General features: G+C 43.9%; 1 protein-coding gene across 1 annotated transcript in view; it reads left to right on the top strand.

Moving 5' to 3' along the window:
- LOC124613523 (paired box protein Pax-1-like) overlaps positions 1 to 19,805 on the top strand; it is a 306,983-nt gene that overhangs the window by 277,362 nt on the left and 9,816 nt on the right. Inside the window, exon 3 of the mRNA XM_047142234.1 lies at positions 15,744 to 15,997. Coding sequence (XP_046998190.1) covers positions 15,744 to 15,997 — 254 coding nt within the window. The remainder of the gene's footprint in view (positions 1 to 15,743; positions 15,998 to 19,805) is intronic.

Raw genomic sequence — 19,805 nt, 5'->3', positions numbered from 1 at the left:
ATGTTTCAGTTTTTGCAGAGTGACTGGCTCGTCCACTTGTCATTTAGTCATCAGCGAATCAAATAAATCGGCTTTAGTATTTAACTCCCATCTGCACTGAAGTCTGTATTTGGAGAAATGATGAAACCCAAGTTTTTAATACATGCACGCATATCTCTGTCGTTTGAGCATGAGTGTGTGTGTGTGTGTGTGTGTGTGTGTGTGTGTGTGTGTGTGTGTGTTTAGTTCAGAGAGTTCCTTTAACCTGCTCCTACAGCTTAACGCTCAGCACGCTAGCTTGCGAGACGAGGAAGTGAGCCACGCCTGGATTAATATCATTCCGCACAGTAACGACCGCTAGCGTGGGACACAAGGCAACCCGAGTGTGGTTGTTGGTCTGTTTTCCACGCTTTTTTAGACAAATGGTGAGGTAGTCTTCAATCCCTGTCTCATAAAATACCGGGTGATCAAAAAGTCAGTATAAATTTGAAAACTTAATAAACCACGGAATAATGTAGATAGAGAGGTAAAAATTGACACACATGCCTGGAATGACATGGGGTTTTATTAGAACCGAAAAAATGAAGTATTGTTTGACGCGTGAAAGATCTCTTGCGCGCGTCGTTTGGTGATGACCGTGTGCTCAGCCGCCACTTTCGTCATGCTTGGCCTCCCAGGTCCCCAGACCTCAGTCCGTGCGATAATTGGCTGTGGGGTTACCTGAAGTCGCAAGTGTATCGTGATCGACCGACATCTCTAGGGATGCTGGAAGACAACATCCGACGCCAGTCCTCACCATAACTCCGGACATGCTTTACAGTGCTGTTCACAATATTATTCCTCGACTACAGCTATGGTTGAGGAATGATGGTGGACATATTGAGAATTTCCTGTAAAGAACATCATTTTTGCTTTGTCTTACTTTGTTATGCTAATTATTGCTATTCTGATCAGATGAAGCGCCATCTGTCGGACATCTTTTGAACTTTTGTATTTTTTTGGTTCTAATAAAGCCCCATATCATTTCAAGCATGCGTGTCAATTTGTACCTCTCTATCTACATTATTCCGTGATTTATTTAGTTTTCAAATTTATACTGACTTTTTGATCACCGGGTACTTTACACAAATAATTAACGTACGAGAACATACATGAAGATGTTTACACGATTCACAGATAGATAGGATTTTCTTCCTTTATGTTAAAAGATCACTACGGCGACAGAAATAGCATGCGGCTGTCAAGTTAAAATAACAATAAATGTCCCGAATCATGACAACAGTGGATCCCATATGACACGAAAAACAGTAGGAAAGATAAGCATTTTACTATCTTTAAAAAGGAAGCTTTCAACTGTGATCCTTTTTAACCAAACGAATTCCTAAGTACTGTGGAACGCTCACTAAAGACCAACATGTCTAGCATGCAGAAACCTCCACGCATATTTAATTGTCCGTCAGTATACTATGAACACTCGTCTTCGTTGACCGTTATTGTCTTCCAGAATATTTTAATACATTAATTAGTTCATGTGTTCTACGCTATCAAGAGATAAATTCTCATGTTTCTCCATTCATGCTAGAAACGCTTCAGAACGTTCGAATAATAACTACGAATGCAGAGGCCACTCCATCCTTCTGTAATTCAACAGCGATTTTGTACACAAGACTGATATATTATCCAGGGCTAACGTTATTCCCCTTTCTCAGGCATCATGTTAGACGTCTGAATATTATTCTGTCTGGGGTTTTAGGTCGCGCTGTTAGTCATAAAACTTGAGGTAAGAGTGAAAAAAAAAAAAAAAAGAAACTGAGCCACCAGCTATGTGGTTCGAGAGACAAACTGGAGCGGAACGAAATAAACACAAATGGGGCGAGAAATTTATTAGTCGGGACAAGGGCAACGCTCCCCTCTGCTCCTGGGGAGGGTTGTTGGGAACTTGGGGTGGCGAAGGATCCACAAGGGTAGCCGAGCCAACACCCACCTGCTGCTGCTCCAGATCACTTGTAGAAAATGCACGTGCGTGGACCACCCCCCACAGCCGCACGGCGTGACCAAATACGACATCAGACGCTTTTCAGTGGACATTGCGCAGTGTAGCTATCATGTTATCGATATGTGACGTAAACGTCTCAAAACTAATTACTAAATTTCAATACTGATATTAAACTTTATTACTGGATGCTATCTCTGTTCGTTGGCACTGATATTTTATCACATTGCAGAAGCAGTCTGTATGTACGAGGTGCGGCTAGAAAAAAAGCGGACTGATGCTGGAAAAACATTTATTTACAATTATTTACAATTTCATGTTATCTCCTTCAGTGTACTCTCCTCCTCGGTCTCTACACCGCTCCATACGAATTTTCCACTGTTCATAGCAATGCTGCAGATCATTTTCGGTAAGTCCGTACATTACTTCCGTCGCTTTTTCTTTTACTGCTTCAACAGTCTCAAATCTAGTTCCTTTCAAAGCTGACTTGACTTTAGGGAAAAGAAAAAAGTCACAGGGGGCCAAATCAGGTGAGTAGGGTGGATGATCTAAGATGGGAATGTTGTGTTTTGCCAAAAACGTCTTCACTGACAACGCACTGTGAGCTGGGGCATTGTCTTGGTGAAGGATCCATGACTTTTTTCTCCACAAATCGTTCCGTTTTCTCCGTACTCGCTCACGTAGGGTAGCCAGGACGCTAATGTAGTAATGCTGATTCACTGTTTGTCCCTCTGGTACCCAATCAATGTGCACAATCCCTTTGATGTCAAAAAAAACAATCATCATTGCCTTGAATTTCGATTTTGACATTCGTGCTTTTTTTTGTCGTGGAGAACCAGGAGTTTTCCAATGCATCGATTGGCGTTTAGTTTCGGGATCGTAAGTAAAAAACCACGATTCATCGCAAGTAATAACATTTTGTAAGAAGGTGGGATCACTTTCAATGTTTTCCAGGATGTCAGAACAAATCATTCTTCGGCGTTCCTTCTGTTCAATTGTGAGACACTTTGGAACCATTTTTGAACACACTTTGTTCATGTTGAAACTTTCATGAAGAATCTGCCTAACACTTTCCTTGTCAACTCCTGTTAACTCAGACACTGCTCTGATTGTTAAACGGCGATCTTGTCGAACAAGTTTACCGATTTTTTCAATGTTTGCATCAGTTTTTGCTGACAATGGTCTGCCAGTGCGAGTGTCATCACTGGTGTCTTCGCGGCCATCTTTAAATCGTTTAAACCACTCAAACACTTGTGTTCGCGATAAACAATCATCGCCGTACACTTGTTGTAACATTACAAACGTTTCACTTGCAGATTTTCCTAGTTTGAAACAAAATTTGATGTTAACACGCTGTTCTTTCTGTACACTCAACATTTTCCGACGCACAGACAAAACGTCAACTACTTAAAACAGACGCCACGGGCAGACTGAGTGCAGGACTCAGATGAAACTCGAGCAGCAGGCGGAGCGAGAGTCACGTGACAGGCCACGCGACTTTCAGCCTTATTGCATTCGTTTTATTGTTTCACCAGTACTAGTCCGGTTTTTTTCTAGCCACACCTCGTAAATACAGTCATACGATAGACGTGGTTGTGCTACAAAAGCAAACACTTCAACAAAACTGTCGACAGGCCACTCTTCGTGATCATGTATGTAGTTAGTTTTCGTACAGAACTGGGTTAAAATTTGGTTGTAGGCTTAATAAATCCTTAACCAAATACCTAAGATTTCCACTTTCCCACAAGTATAGTGACTGTGTTACCAGATTATTACTCTAGGTAGCTGCGTGGATCTTCAAGGAAATTCAAAACTGATGTCGTTAACTCAAACACACTGTAATGTTGCGAATCTCAGTTCTGGAGTCCACTTCCATCTCTCAGAATAGGCTCAACATCATAACGCAGTACACGTTTGAAGAGAAAATCATCTTCTTAATAAGTACGACTATAGGATAAGTGTAGAAGTCTCTAGCAGACATGAAGGAAGATGAAGGTTTGATGTCCGGTCTACGGTGAGATAATTAGAGACGGAGCACAACTTTGAGTTGGGGAAAGGTGGCTAAGGAAATTGATAGTGTGCTTTTCAAAAGAACCGTCCCAGTATTTGCCTTTAGCGATTTAGGAAAATCACGGAAAATCTAAATTCTCTCCGGAAGCGAGTTCAGTGTGGGAACGCAGACGCAGTAAGTTGGCATAGATACCAGAATCTCCAAGGCCGCGCAGGAATTTGACTCGTGATGCTATCGAATAGAATTACAGTGTTTTGCGAGTTTGTTGAGCGGTCGAAAGGATTTTGCGATGTATCCTTCGTAACACACTGCCATTGAGCCGCCGTCCATATAAATTAAATTCGCAAAACAGTTTGGCTTAATGTCAATTCGCACTTCACAAGTCGAAACCGAACGTCTAAAAGTTCCATAACGCATGTCAAATGGCGGCATTCACAAAGGCCGTCAATGGCACGGTGCGGAACATCTGCGTCAGGTTTCCTCGGGAAGGAAGTTTCAGATGGTTCAAATGGCTCTGAGCACTGTGGGACTTAACTTCTGAGGTCATCAGTCCCCTAGAACTTAGAACTACTTTAACCTAACTAACCTAAGGAACCCACACACATCCATGCCCGAGGCAGGATTCGAACCTGCGACCGCAGCAGCGCGGTTCCGGAATGAAGCGCCAAGAACCGCTCGGCCACTCCGGCTGGCAAGGAAGTTTCGACCTTGATGCTGGTGAGAGGGCGGTAGCGTCATCTGCTAACATCGGAAGTAAAGCTACTCTCGCCAAATCTACTTTATATGGTAGTGAACTTTGCGCTATCGTGTCTTTTTAATTTCTGCTTTATTTCTTGTTTTTTATTCGTGACTCAGTCTAAAAGTTCCATTAGCACTAGAATAATTTTTTACTGAATCCACAAAAGACGACAAACGATTTAGATTTTACAATACTTGACCACAGAAAAAGTCTACACCATGCATAAAAAAGCAGGTAAAATTATGAAATAATTTTCATTGAACAACATTTTTTAAAAATGAAAATGTAGGTCTATTGAAGTAGGGAAATTAGGTTTTTGACGTTATTTGATACTTAGAAGGAGAACAAAAATGCAATGGATAAGGTAAAAAGGGACTTTGTATTTCCTTCTAAATACTGTTTGGTGTATTTGCATTTATGTCCTTACAGTAATAAAAAAACGAAGTCATATGGCATTGTTGGCTGGGATATCCCACTGGGTGGGTGCAGCCACCTGTCGGAAAGGGTGTTCTTCCTCCACGGAAAGGGTGTTCTTCCTCCGCGCCCATTGGTCCTTTACTTGTGGGTGTGTGCCAGACGTGTCGAAAGTATGTGTATTTTCAGAGTGTAGGTGAATGTGATGCAAATGTTATGTAGGTGTTTGAAGACGATCATGAGAGAAGGCAGAGGGCGAAACAGGTGCCGTCACAAAGCCTCCTCCTCTCTAATAGTCCCAAAGGGCCGTAGAGTTGACGTCGCCATCTGATGGACGAATCACCATCAATAGTCTCACTTCAAGAGGAACTGTGGAGAAGTTTGGAATTTAATTCGGGACATTGGCTCAGTGACTGGTGGTAAGGAACTCCGCGCACCCACCTTTCCTCTCCTTGCCGGCTAAGTACTGGCAGTGAAAATTTCATCCCCACCAGGATACGAACCTGTTTGTCTCCGGATCTAGCGCCACCAAACAGCTGTTTACCTTGCAAACTTAGTCAAGAACATTCACTACGAATTTTGCTTTGGCCATTAATGAACTTTATCATTGCTAGTACTTTTGTAAACCCTCGTCGCCAGTTTTGTAAAGGCATCGTCGCTACTGCTGCGGAGGCCGAGTTGCCACTGTTGCTACGGTAGGCCGAGTTAGTGACTCCGTGAAACGGCGTCTGGTGCAGTACACCGCTAAGACAATTTTTCTCTGCCGCTATTACTCAGTTATCCCCCAGGGTCAGGTAACAGTATAGGAAAATAAAGGTTCTAGAACACTCCAACAAATTAATAACAAAGTCATACAAATGAATTAAAAGGGTTTACTCGTCTTTGTGACTTGAATAATGAAGTCTGCAACACTGTTTGTAATAGAACACAGAAAGGCCATCAATGGATAACTGCAAATAACCATAAGTAAACTTTACAGTACATAACAAATGCAATTTACAACAACAGGCCGGCCGCTGTGGCCTAGCGGTTTTAGGCGCTTCAGTCTGGAACCGCGAGACCGCTACGGTCGCAGGTTCGATTCCTGCCTCGGGCATGGATGTGGGTGATGTCCTTAGGTTAGTTAGGTTTAAGAAGTTCTCAATTCTAGGGGACTGATGGCAGCAGATATTAAGTCCCATAGTGCTCAGAGCCTTTTTAACCATTTACAACAACAATCTGTTCACTTCAAAGATTTTACTAAACGACATTTCCTATCTAAGTCAGCCCTGGACGATGATATATAACCAAGTGGACGAGAGCTGCGCTTCTGTCTCCCGAGTCGGCTTCTGTCCGTTGTCGTCCGGTGATTGGCGGATTGTACTCGGCCGGCAATTGGCCAAGGCGAAGTCGATATCTTCCTCCTCAGCGCCGCCCGTGGCGCTGGTGGAACTCGCGCAAGTGGCGAGTCCCTATGCCACTGGCACCAGTTCGCATCCTTGCGCCTGTGATGCTCCTGCCCTGGCTGTGTCTTGTTCGGACGACACAGCAAGTACTATATTTTGGTACTATATTCTGACTTCTATATCACAAATGGTATCTCATAACCTAGGTATTAGGCTAACCGAAGTGACGCTGTGTTGACGTGTGTAATATATGACGAAATGATGGCGACGTCGCCTTCAGTTGCGCTGGCGTCCAGTGCCAATCGACCTCGGAAGGCGATGTCCTGGGAAACGAGTTCGATCCTCGATCTGTAGCGCTCAGACACGCCTCGTTGCACTTGGCGTGTCCAGTGGTTCTGCAGCGAATCTTGAAAACGTGGCGCCTGGGAAGGAGGGGCAGGGGGGGCGGGAGGTTTCGGCCGGTCCAGCACGTGTCGCGTCCCCAGCAGGAAGTGGGCAGGTCGGCCTCCAAGGCAAGGCAGGCGCCGGCTCGTTAGCTCCACACGTGCTGCGCACGGCGTAGGGACAATGCCGCCACACCTGCAGAGCGCACCGGTAGGGGCTGGTGGCAGATCAGACGTAGATTTTGTAGACAGCTTTCGTAAAGTACCTCAGCCATTCCTCATTGGATAAACATTTAATGGCCTGTCATATCGAAACTGACATTAAAATCATGTACTCGAACGAGGTGGCAAAGCAAAATTGGTCCGGCAAACACAGGATGTTAAAAAAAAAAAATCCATATTTTGAGAGATGGTAGTATCGACCAAGATGAGACAAAAAGTCTAGTAAACATGGAATCAAAAAGGTATACCTTAAGAGCTAAGAGTACTTGTTCATCTTCTTACTGTTAAGCTCACGTCTTCCAAAGCAAGTTCTTTGCCGTTTGGAAAGACTTGCAGAATGCAATAAAAAAATGACTACGTATTACTCTATTACTGTGAAACAACAGAGCTTCCGGTATACTCTGCTCGTAATTACGTACAAGCCATGCTTCTGAACTGTCGCTAAAGGATCATGTTTGCCGTTTCCCTTTTGGAACAACACAGTTCCATTATGCTGGTAAGGGCAGAGCTAGAACTACAATGTAACAGCTTTTCAGATACTATCACAATGTAAACTCGTCCCTTTGGAATTAATAAATAAGGGTCGAACAAAAGGATTCCATTCAAAGACCGTACAGTCCAGAAACGATAGTCCAATCAGGCAAAACCGGCGTGAGCACTGAGGCATTCATCTCACCGACGCACCAGGTTGAAGAAACCCGTTTAGTAAAACACCGTGTCCTGTTGCGCGAAGAAGTCCGTCACTGCGTGCTGCACATCTTCGTCCGACAGGAATCGTCGACCTTTCAAGGCCTTTTGTAAGGGAGCGAAGTCGTAAAATCCAACGGAGAGAGATCAGTACTATGCGTTATGACATTTGGGGACTACTGTGTCGGATCGCGACAAATTCCGTGCTGGGCCGGAAAGACTCAAATGCCACACTAGCCTTCGCCTATAAGTCGGTGCTTATATACCCGCATGGTAGTCGCGCTGCGTTGCATATATGTTGCAGCCACCACCTCAAACGGAAACATTCTGATCGCCCCCTGTATGTATGTATTGCACTTGCCCAGAACTGTGAACAGTGTTTACTGTAACAACATAGCAGATGTTTACATCACACTATATCCATGGACAACAACAGAGGAATGTGTCCGCATTCGTTTATTCCTTTCTGTAGGTCGTTCATAACATCAAAGAGCTTGCGGTGGAAGATATGTGTTTCACAGTAGCGAATATGAACAAGTGTTTAGAGCTCTTAAGGTATGCATTTTAGGGCCCATGTAACTGGGCCTTTTTATCATTTTTTGGTCGACTCTACCATCTCTAAAACTGTAGATACTTTTTTAACACCCTCTATTTGATGGACTGTAAGACACGTAATCCATGTTACATCATCCGCTTCTAGGGCTGCCTATCTTAGAGTGCATAAGTTATTTCGTGGGGCCCGCATCTCGTGGTCGTGCGGTAGCGTTCTCGCTTCCCACGCCCGGGTTCCCGGGTTCGATTCCCGGCGGGGTCAGGGATTTTCTCTGCCTCGTGATGGCTGGGTGTTGTGTGCTGTCCTTAGGTTAGTTAGGTTTAAGTAGTTCTAAGTTCTAGGGGACTGATGACCATAGATGTTAAGTCCCATAGTGCTCAGAGCCATTTGAGCCATTTATTTCGTGGGACGTGTTATCCGTATTTTGCCCATCCTGTATCCATACGGCGTGGAAAGAGGTGGAGCCGATAGTAACTGTATAAAATTAAATTCCACGATCAGTAGTAGAGGACCGCGCCATGTGGTTCGGATGCTGTGTCATCCTCAGCCGTATGGAGTCATTTGGATGCTGTGTGGAGGGACATGAGTATTTTGTAGAATAACAACAGCCGCGTTCACGGGTCCTACACACATACATTATTGGTTTGGGGAACACTTTCCCGCTAAAACATCTGATCTTAATACAGTTGAAAATAAACAATCTTTCGGATAGAGTGGGAGGCAATTTGGGATTGTTTACTGATGATGCTACAGTGTGGTGGTGGTAAGTTCCTATGGGACCAAACTGCTGAGGTCATCCGTCCTTAGGCTTACACACTACTTCATCTAACGCTAAGGACAACACACACACTCATGCCCGAGGGAAGACTCGATCCTCAGACGTAGGGAACCGCGCGAACCGTGACAAGGCACCCGGACCGCGCGGCTACCCCGCGCAGCACGCTACAGGATACAGTAAGTATCTTCGTTAAGTGACTTGAGGAGGATACAGGATGACTTAGATACAATTTCTATGTGGTGTGATGAATGGCTGCTCTAAATGCAGAAAAATGGAAGTTAATGCAGACGAATAGGGCGACACAGTCTTAAGTACTGCTCGAGTGTTTGGGATCCACAACATATCGGGTCAAAGGAAGACGTGGAAGCAATTCAGAGGCGCTAAGTTTGCGCTGGCTTTGTTACTGATAAGTTCGATCAACACGCGACTGTTACGGAGATGCTTCGTGAACTCAGATGGGAATTACTGAAGGAGGGAAGTAGTTTTTTTCGCAAAACACTATTGAGAAAATTTAGAGAATTGGCATTTGCGGCTGTCTATAAAATGATTCTACTGCCGCCAACATACGTATCGCGTAAAGACCACGATGACCAGATAGGAGAAATTAGGGCTCTTATGGAGGCGTGCCGGCACTCGTTTTTGCCTCGCTCCATTTGAGAGAGAAAATGAAAGGGAAAATTTGGTACTGCACCGTATGGCGGGTTGCTGAATATGTATGCAGATTTTGATAGAGACGGAGAATGTGGGGACTATTTCTTGGAAGAGCAATCAGCGTCACCGTCATTTGGTAACTCCACGGGATATGATCATCAATGACTGGGTTCAGTTGAAAGTGATTTAAAAACTGAATCAGTCAAAGAGAACCGCCCTAAGACCGGCCGCCGTGTCATCCTTTCCCATGTGACGTAATTCGGACGTGGTGTGGAGTGGCACGGGTTCATCTTACCGCTCTCCCGGCCGTTGTCGTTTTTCCAGACCTTCATTTAAGCAGCTCCTACATTGGTATCACGAGGCTGAGTGGACTCCTTTCCAGTCCTCCCGCCAAATAACAATGCTTAGTAGTTCCAGTGAATTGAATCCAGGTGCTCCGCATGGCACTCAGGCGCACTGGCCACTCAGCTACAGAGGAGTTCGATAAAAACTGCGTGGTGAGTCAAACACAGCGTTCAGGTGACCACAGAGGTGTATTACTTGTCTAATTTGACGTATGTAACAGGGGGACGTGATGTCACTCTCACAAAGGATGGCAATATTGTACTTCTATTTAAAAATCCCGTAAAACAAGCAGAGTATATGAGCGGAACATTGATATAAAAATTATGAGTTACGAAGTACTGAAAGTCGAATATTAATTTCAGAAGTGTTCCCGAGAAGATTGAGAGATGACAACGTACTTAGGTCCTTCGGGTATAAGTTATTTCCCCATGTTTTCTGGATCAATATCTACTGATGATTAATAACTTACCAGTTAACACTAAAATGGCGATTGCCTATAGTAGGAAGCCCTTTTTTGAGCGTGAGCCTTTGCTCACGTGCAGGGATCCACCTGCAACGTGAAACTGGCGAACGGTCCTGTTTGATCTTGCTGCAGTAAGACTCACTTCGGTCACAAAAATTAGTCTCACTTTTGTTAGTCGATTGTTTGTATCCATAAGCAGAGTGAGCAGGCATCCCACACATGGTAGGAGGACTTTGAAGAGACAACGGGCGCTTTCACGGTCGGTATAGTCTGAGGCCGGGCTAAGCAGACGTATAGGTTCGACAACATATTAATTGAAGCTGACGCTGAATTCTGAAGCTCAGAAGAACTAGGATAGCACACATACAAGCTGAGATACCATGAATGCTATTTTCACGATTGTATCGAGAATGGGGGACAATCGCCGAGCCTCGCGTGAACCAAGCTGCCGTTCAGGTAGATACTAAGAAAAGTTCTGCTGCCGTTTCATGGTGATCTGCCAATCTCCCTCTATCTGTTTCACTTCCTCGCTACCCTTATCTAATCTTTGTCGGCTCCAATGAACTTCTGTTATCCCATTTTCCTGGCATTGAACGCCGGTATGCCTTTTGTGCTTATGTGCGATAATTTGTGCACCCTTTGCCATATTTTCGTGGTGTTATTATTCAGTCGGTGATTTGTAATTGTCTTTTGTAATTGTACTTTTAAAGACTCTCAATACGACTCTTATTTGTTTGTAAAGCACCCTTCCTGCAGTATATTTTTTATGTGTAGCTAATCGTCTACACTAGCATGGAGAGCTGTATCAAACCAGTCTCTGGACTGGAGACCACAACAACAACAACAACAATCGTCTAAAAACGTGATTGAGTAGAAAGGCTTGGTATAATTTCACGCTGCCAATAGAAAAAGAAATCTGATATCGTACTGTACCACTGCCTTGACAGGAAATTTTAGTCCCTGTTCCCATTTTTGCTAGCAAGGGAAGAGGGCACTTTAAAGGCTACCCTGCCTGAATGCAGAGTATAGTTTTACAGACACAATACATACATGACTGAGTGGCAAAAAGTGAGCTTTTGATTGCGAACGTACAAAAGATAATTCCCTGATTAATTTGTCAATTTAGAATGTTTCTACTGCCTAGTGTCCTTCTTGATTAATCTCTCAGGTTTTCTCGACGTAACTGGTTAAACTCATAGCGTGTTTGTGGTTATACAGGTGAGTGGAGACTGAGTCAGGGAGAGAGAAGCCAAGAATCGCTTATCTATCTTATGCCGGCTCAATATCCGGAAAGACGCTAGACTTATACGGCAACATGGGATCATTTCATTTCACTCGTGTCAGTAAAGATAAATAGCCTTCTTCGTAATATTAAAGACGATCCGAAAGCCGGGTTTGTACCGCATTCCATGCGAATGTAGCATGTGTTACGTGGGGCAGCCTACCAGAACAGTCGAGGAGAGAGGCAAGAAACATCAGCGACACCCCTAACTAAATCAACGAAGCAAATAAACTGTTGCCCAGAAATGGCCTCAATATAATCACGAAATGAAATACGCGGAGACCACCATCTTAGTGCAAACGCAAACTATCTGGGACAGCCTAATTGTGGAGTCTATCGAATAAATGTGTCGGAAAAGGTAACAAACATGAATGGTGGTTTCATTTCTTTTTTTTTTTCTTTTAATAAGCTTGGAGTTGGAATTCAGTTTGTTAAAATATAGCGTGTGTGTGAATTCTTAAGGGATCAAACTGCTGAGGTCATCGGTCGTTAAAATATAGCCTGCCGACATAGTCATCAGAACTGGCACATGCTAAGAGATTGTGACTTTGAGCGAATATCAGCACGGGCGCTGGAAAACAAAAGAGCATCAAAGGGCGTAGATGCGAGTCGAAGTCACAACCATCTTACAAATAGCGGCGCGGGAGCAACAATGGTTCATAGTCTGGTTGGAGCCCAGGCAGGGTGTAAACATAACAGCACAACTCACATACTTACTGTTAGACAGAAGAGGAAAGACGATTAAATCTCATGGGACCCTGCTCAGAAAACTTCGAAATCTGTCTTTCAGGGCGTGAACTAGCGATATTCTTTGCACCTTGCGCAGAAAAGAACTAGGTAAGCGATAGTTCACATAGTGATGTACAAAAAGTCCTCTTTCCCGTGAAGGGACCGGAATCAAACGTTAAGGTGTGGTACGAGAAGGAGTACCCTTTGCCACACAGTGAGTCTTTGAATATAATTATAGATCTAAATGGAGATAATCGTTTGCGAGAATTCGCTATGGCCTGATCCTCAGGAAACTGATGTCACCGATGATGCAAAAGTGCATTGACTTTGCCGGCCGCTCTGGTCGAGCGGTTCTAGTCGCTTCAGTCTGGAACCGTGCGACCGCTACGGTCGTAGGTTCGAATCCTGCCTCGGGCATGGATGTGTGTTTTCGCGTCCGTTTCACTTTACGTAAACACTCTTTTCTCTTATTTTGCTTAGTTTTATTATTATTATTTGCGTAACAACGCATATACGAAAAGAGCCGCGAAATACCTTTTATTAATGCTGTGCCATGAATTTCTTTATAATCATTAATTTTCAACAAAACAGAATATATTGGGTTCTTATTGTTCTGTAACTGGCTTTCTATTAAAGGAACATTTATCGTTACTGTAATTCACTATAAAAGTCAACATATCTTCCCTACTTTATATTTATTGAAAATGAAAAATTATTTTGTTATGAAATATTTATGTTACAGTTCGCAAAGATTGTTCATCATCAAAATAATTTTGCAGTGGATTTTTGTTAAGATTAAAACACCAATAATTACCACGACTAGCACAAGAACATGAGACTATTGTCGGAGAAAAATACCTTTTCACTATAAGGTTTGCCAGACAAGAACTAAGCACAGCGAAATTCCTATTATGTTACGAAGGTAAATTATCTTTTTTGTACTGTTAGTAATATATTATCAGCAGCCCGCGTCAACCTGCAAAACACATCACAAAATCTGCTGCTCTGCTCTGCAAGTCCGGAAGCTGAAAGAGATGATTTTATTTCACTATTACCTTCCCGCTTCTTTGCGGTATGATCGATTTCTTTTTATGCAGTTTGAATGCGCCGCGGCAGCGGCTCGTTCGTTCGTAGCGCAGCTCTGCACCACGGATAATATTTAAATAACTGAAAATATCTCAAAAGGATGGGATAATATTCCAAGCAAGCTACTACAAATAATAATGCAAGGCTTCATTAAATAACTCTATTCAAAACATTCAAATATGTTAACTAATACACACCTTTTACAATGAGTACGTAATGGCGTACATCTATCGACCTTGACAAAAGAAGACTACGTTAGCATATACTACAGCGTCACAGGCTATCTTACTCGTACAACTCCAAGAAGAAGACAGAGAAATTAACGTTCGTTCTGTATTATTTATACTAGTGGTATATTCTTATCTTTGTATGATATTTATCGTCTGTGCGGTTTCAGTACTCGCCGACACAGATATTATCTAAAATAAATAATAATAATAAAAAATACATAATTCCATACAATAACAGAATATGATGCACAATGTTCTCTCTTTACTACAAAATATGTCCTTTGCTAATAGACGTTACAGTGTGATGTCCTTAGGTTAGTTAGGTTTAACTGGTTCTAAGTTCTAGGGGACTGATGACCTCAAATGTTAAGTCCCATAGTGCTCAGAGTCATTTGAACCATTTTTTTTTTTGACCTTGTGACACAGTCAGTTATCCTCCTTCCTGCAGGGGAAGTCTTTAAGCATGAAGGGATGCAGGCGGTCTTCAGTAATATTCACGTAGTCCACAGACCTCGAGGCCAGGTGAATGTCTCGAAGAACATAATACAGCACTTAGCGGCGTGTGTCCGTGACGCGTTACATGTTCCGAGCAGGCGTTCACCTGGATGACAAAGCATCCGAACAGGATTGTCGACCTGCTATAACGAGAACCGTAACTCACCGAGCAGATGACTCGTTTCCATTAATCACAGGCTTAATCTCGATGATGTCCACTTCAGTCGTAATACAGATGAAGTTGTGGAACGCATACGTGTCGTCTAGTGCGGAGCCCCGTGATTAACAGTGAGGGCTGAACGGTGTGCTCTGAAACGCTTGTGTCCCTTTTACTGTATTGTCAGATCTGCCACAGAACGCCGCCTATCCCACTTTACAGAGGGTACGAGTCCCCAGCCTCCATGTTCAATGATGAGCCGCGGACGTCCTGTACCTTGTCTCCTGCTACCGGCACCGTCATCCTTTAACCACTTTCAAAATGGTTCAAATGGCTCTGAGCACTATGGGACTTAACTTCTGAGGTCATCAGTCCCCTAGAACTTACAACTACTTAAACCTAACTAACCTAAGGACATCACACACATTCATGCCCGAGGCAGGATTCGAACCTGCGACCGTAGCGGTCGCGCGGTTCCAGACTGAAGCACCTAGAATCGCTCGGCCACTCCGGCCGGCTAACCACTTTCCATAGATACTTACGACAGTAGCAGACGAATACCTCACCAGCTTCGCCGTGCGATGCGCTTGTTCCCAGGCTCCGGGCTATAGCTACCTGCTGATTATCGGCGTTGTCTCTGTCAACCTGCTTCACCATATGCGGCCCGTACTGACGCAAGAATGATTCCCTATTCGTCTCTGCTGCGCTTGTACATTTTCCTTGCCGCGTCAAGTGCCCGCAGCGCCAATAGGCGGTACCCAGTCTCACGATTGTTTGTGTTTTACGTCACCAGTCGTATGCAGTTTACCAGACTTGCCTACAGCCGCTACGCCACGGCGCTGGCTCGTCTAAACTTGTCGTGCTTCAGAAAGAGAAAACCGCTGTGAAAGAAACGGCCGTCTAAATTTTAAGCACAGGTTGTATACATACTATCAGATAATAACGACCGCAATTACTATCAACAGTCTCCGAAATTTTATGGGTGGCGTTCGCGTTCATCGTGTAGGTAGAATATGGTGGTGGCGTGGTGGCTGGAGGCAAGTGCTAATCCATCGCAGTTCATTAGCTTGTGACTCTTCTCTTGTGCGCAATACTACTTCCACTGAGTGTGTTTGCCTGCGACCAGAGAGGTGAGGGCTGGCGTGCCGTGCTGTGCTGCAGAGTCGCAGTGCCAGCAGCAGTACGGGGAGGTGAACCAGCTGGGCGGCGTCTTCGTGAACGGGCGGCCGCTGCCCAACGCGGTGCGCATGCGCATCGTGGAGCTGGCGCAGCTGGGCATCCGGCCGTGCGACATCTCGCGCCAGCTGCGCGTCTCGCACGGCTGCGTCTCCAAGATCCTGGCGCGCTACCACGAGACCGGATCCATCCTGCCCGGCGCCATCGGCGGCAGCAAGCCCCGCGTCACCACGCCCAAGGTAGGCAGGCACCGCACACGCTCAATTTATTATACTTCCTCTAGGCTGCGCTCCACAGCTCCACTGTAGCTACAGAACGAGGTTATCGAAACATACGCTGTTGACACGTATATTTATTTACAGACACGTTTCGGACAAGCGACATCTTCAGGTATCGTTTTAACATTGTTGTTGTTGTGGTCTTCAGCCCTGAGACTGGTTTGATGCAGCTCTCCATGCTACTCTATCCTGTGCAAGCTTCTTCATCTCCCAGTACCTACTGCAACCTACATCCTTCTGAATCTCCTTAGTGTATTATCTGTTGGTCTCCCTCTACGATTTTTACCCTCCACGCTGCCCTCCAATGCTAAGCTTGTGATCACTTGATGCCTCAGAACATGCCCTACCAACCGGTCCCTTCTTCTTGTCAAGTTATGCCACAAACTCCTCTGCTCCCCTATTCTATTCAAAACCTCCTCCTTAATTACGTGATCTACCCATCTAATCTTCAGCATTCTTCTGTAGAACCACATTTCGAAAGCTTCTATTCCCTTCTTGTCCAAACTATTTATCGTCCATGTTTCACTTCCATACATGGCTACACTCCATACAAATACTTTCAGAAACGACTTCCTGACACTTAAATCTATACTCGATGTTAACAAATTTCTCTTCTTCAGAAACGCTTTCCTTGCCATTGCCAGTCTACATTTTATATCCTCTCTACTTCGACCATCATCAGTTATTTTACTCCCCAATTAGCAAAACTCCTTTACTACTTTAAGTGTCTCATTTCCTAATCTAATTCCCTCAGCATCACCCGACTTAATTCGACTACATTCCATTATCCTCGTTTTGCTTTTGTTGATGTTCATCTTATATCCTTCTTTCAAGACACTGTCCATTCCGTTCAACTGCTCTTCCAAGTCCTTTGCTGTCTCTGACAGAATTACAATGTCATCGACGAACCTCAAAGCTTTTATTTCTTCTCCATGGATTTTAATACCTACTCCGAATTTTTCTTTTGTTTCCTTTACTGCTTGCTCAATATACAGATTGCATAACATCGGGGAGAGGCTACAACCCTGTCTCACTCCCTTCCCAACCACTGCTTCCCTTTCATGCCCCTCGACTCTTATAACTGCCATTTGGTTTCTGTACAAATTGTAAATAGCCTTTCGCTCGCTGTATTTTATCCCTGCCACCTTCAGAATTTGAAATAGAGTATTCCAGAGTCAACATTGCCAAAAGCTTTCGCTAAGTCTACAAATGCTAGAAACGTAGGCTTGCCTTTCATTAATCTTAGTAAGGTTAGTATTGCCTCACGTGTTCCAACATTTCTACGGAATCCAAACTGATCTTCCCCGAGGTCGGCTTCTACCAGTTTTTCCATTCGTCTGTATAGAATTCGCGTTAGTATTTTGCAGCTGTGACTTATTAAACTGATAGTTCGGTAATTTTCACATCTGTCTACACCTGCTTTTTTTGGGATTGGAATTATTATATTCTTCTTGAAGCCTGAGGGTATTTCGCCTGTCTCATACATCTTGCTCACCAGATGGTAGAGTTTTGTGATGACTGGCTCTCCCAAGGCCGTCAGTAGTTCTAATGGAAAGTTGTCTACTCCCGGGGCCATGTTTCGACTCAGGTATTTCAGTGCTGTGTCAAACTCTTCACGCAGTATCGTATCTCCCATTTCATCTTCATCTACATCCTCTTCCAATTCCATAATATTGTCCTCAAGTACATCGCCCTTGTATAGACCCTCTTATACTCCTTCCACCTTTCTGCTTTCCCTTCTTTGCTCAGAACTGGGTTTCCATCTGAGCTCTTGATGTTGATACAAGTGGTTCTCTTTTCTCCAAAGGTCTTTTTAATTTTACTGTAGGCAGTATCTATCTTACCCCTAGTGATAGACGCCTCTACATCCTTACATTTGTCCTCTAGCCATCCCTGCTGAGCCATTTTGCACTTCCTGTCGATTTCATTTTTGAGACGTTCGTATCCCTTTTTGCCTGCTTCGTTTACTGCATTTTTGTATTTTCTCCTTTCATCAATTAAATTCAGTATCTCTTCTGCTACCCAAGGATTTCTATTTGTCCTCGTCTTTTTACCTACTTGCTCCTCTGCTGCTTTCATTATTTCATCTCTCAAAGCTACCCATTCTTCATCTACTGTATTTCTTTGCCCCATTCTTGTCAATCGTTCCCTAGTGTTCTCCCTGAAACTCTTTACAACCTCTGGTTCTGTCAGTTTATCCAGATCCCATCTCCTCAAATTCCCACCTTTTTGCAGTTTCTTCAGTTTTAATCTACAGTTCATAACCAATAGATTGTGGTCAGAGTCCACATCTGCCCCTGGCAATGTCTTACAATTTAAAACCTGGTTCCTAAATCTCTATCTTACCATTATATAATCTATCTGATACCTTTTAGCATCTCAGGGTTCTTCCATGTTTAACATTACGTTATCTAAAACACGTCCTGCTACAACAACATTCCACTAACTCAAATATTTCAATTCACTGTGGGTCACGTATTTTTACGCTGCAACTGGCCTGTCTCAAAAGTTTCGATTCCGGATTAATACAAATAGAGAAAAGTGAAGATGGTTGTTTAAATGGTTCAGGTGCCTTATAAAGCTCCACCTCCCCCGCGCCACCCAACTTGAGTACAACGCACAGAATGTTCATACAACCATGTGAAACTGTCAGAAACGTCCTTCTTTGGGATGTTGTTCAACTCGTTCATCACATTGGCTCGAATGTCGTTCAAAGTGTTGACCACGTGAATTTTTGCATTTTGTCGTTTCGTGGTACTTTCAAATGGACAACACTAAGTCTCGTCACCAGTGATGGTTTTTTTTTCTAGAAAAGCATTGTCCGCGTTTTGGATATCAATACAGTCGCGACAGGTGTGCACACGTTGTTCTAGTTCGGGAGTCAAGGTGCACGAGGTAAACTTCGCGCACATCTTTCTGTTCATGAAAATATTCTGCAGAATGTCTTCAAAACTTGATTTAGAGATGTTGTTCCATTCCGATTTGTGATGCAATAATATTGACACGTCATGGTCTGTTAACACTGCCTCCTCACAACTGACTGGTCGGATGCGCATTTATTGTTCACAGTTGTTTGTTAGTTCAAACTACCTGCCGCGCGGAATGGCCGCGCGGTTAAAGGAGCCATGTCACAGATTGCGCGGCCTCTTCCGCCAGAGGTTGCAGTCCTCCCTCGGGCATGGGTGTGTGTGTTCTCCTTAGCGTAAGGTAGTTTAAGTTAGTTTAAGTAGTATGTAAGTCTAGGGAACGGTGACCTCAGCAGTTTGGTCCCTTAGCAATTCAGCCACATTTGAACATTCAAACTACCACAGTAATTACTGCGCTGACGCCGCTTACGTGCTAGGAAGAGAATCAGTCTCGAAATATTTTCGACGGCCGATATGTGTGTGTAAACCTGTTTACTTCAATGACAGACGTAGCGTTGTCGTCGAATGGATGCCCTTTCGTTTTCACCTGCTAATATTCAAACAACCCTCGCCACAGCAACATTCCACTAATTCAAGTTAGAGAAAGCACTCGTTAGATAGTGTGAACATACGACACCATGCTGAAAAACTTACATTGCGACTATCAGATTCTTTATCCACTCCTGAACTGTTACACAACAAATACTGCTAATGAAAACAATTACGTATCTGACGCCAAGGAACCTTCCTTTAACTTTATGTAATCTTAACCTGTCACTTGAATATTATTACTGGACCGAAACTAGTTGTATAGCGTGCGCGAAATAAAACTGACCCGGAAAATATTTCATGCACCTTAAGGT

This window comes from Schistocerca americana, chromosome 4 (assembly GCF_021461395.2).
Source record: "Schistocerca americana isolate TAMUIC-IGC-003095 chromosome 4, iqSchAmer2.1, whole genome shotgun sequence".
Classification (NCBI taxonomy): domain Eukaryota; kingdom Metazoa; phylum Arthropoda; class Insecta; order Orthoptera; family Acrididae; genus Schistocerca; species Schistocerca americana.
Note: the sequence above shows the minus strand (reverse complement) of the source record. Positions and strands in the feature narration are given on the sequence as shown.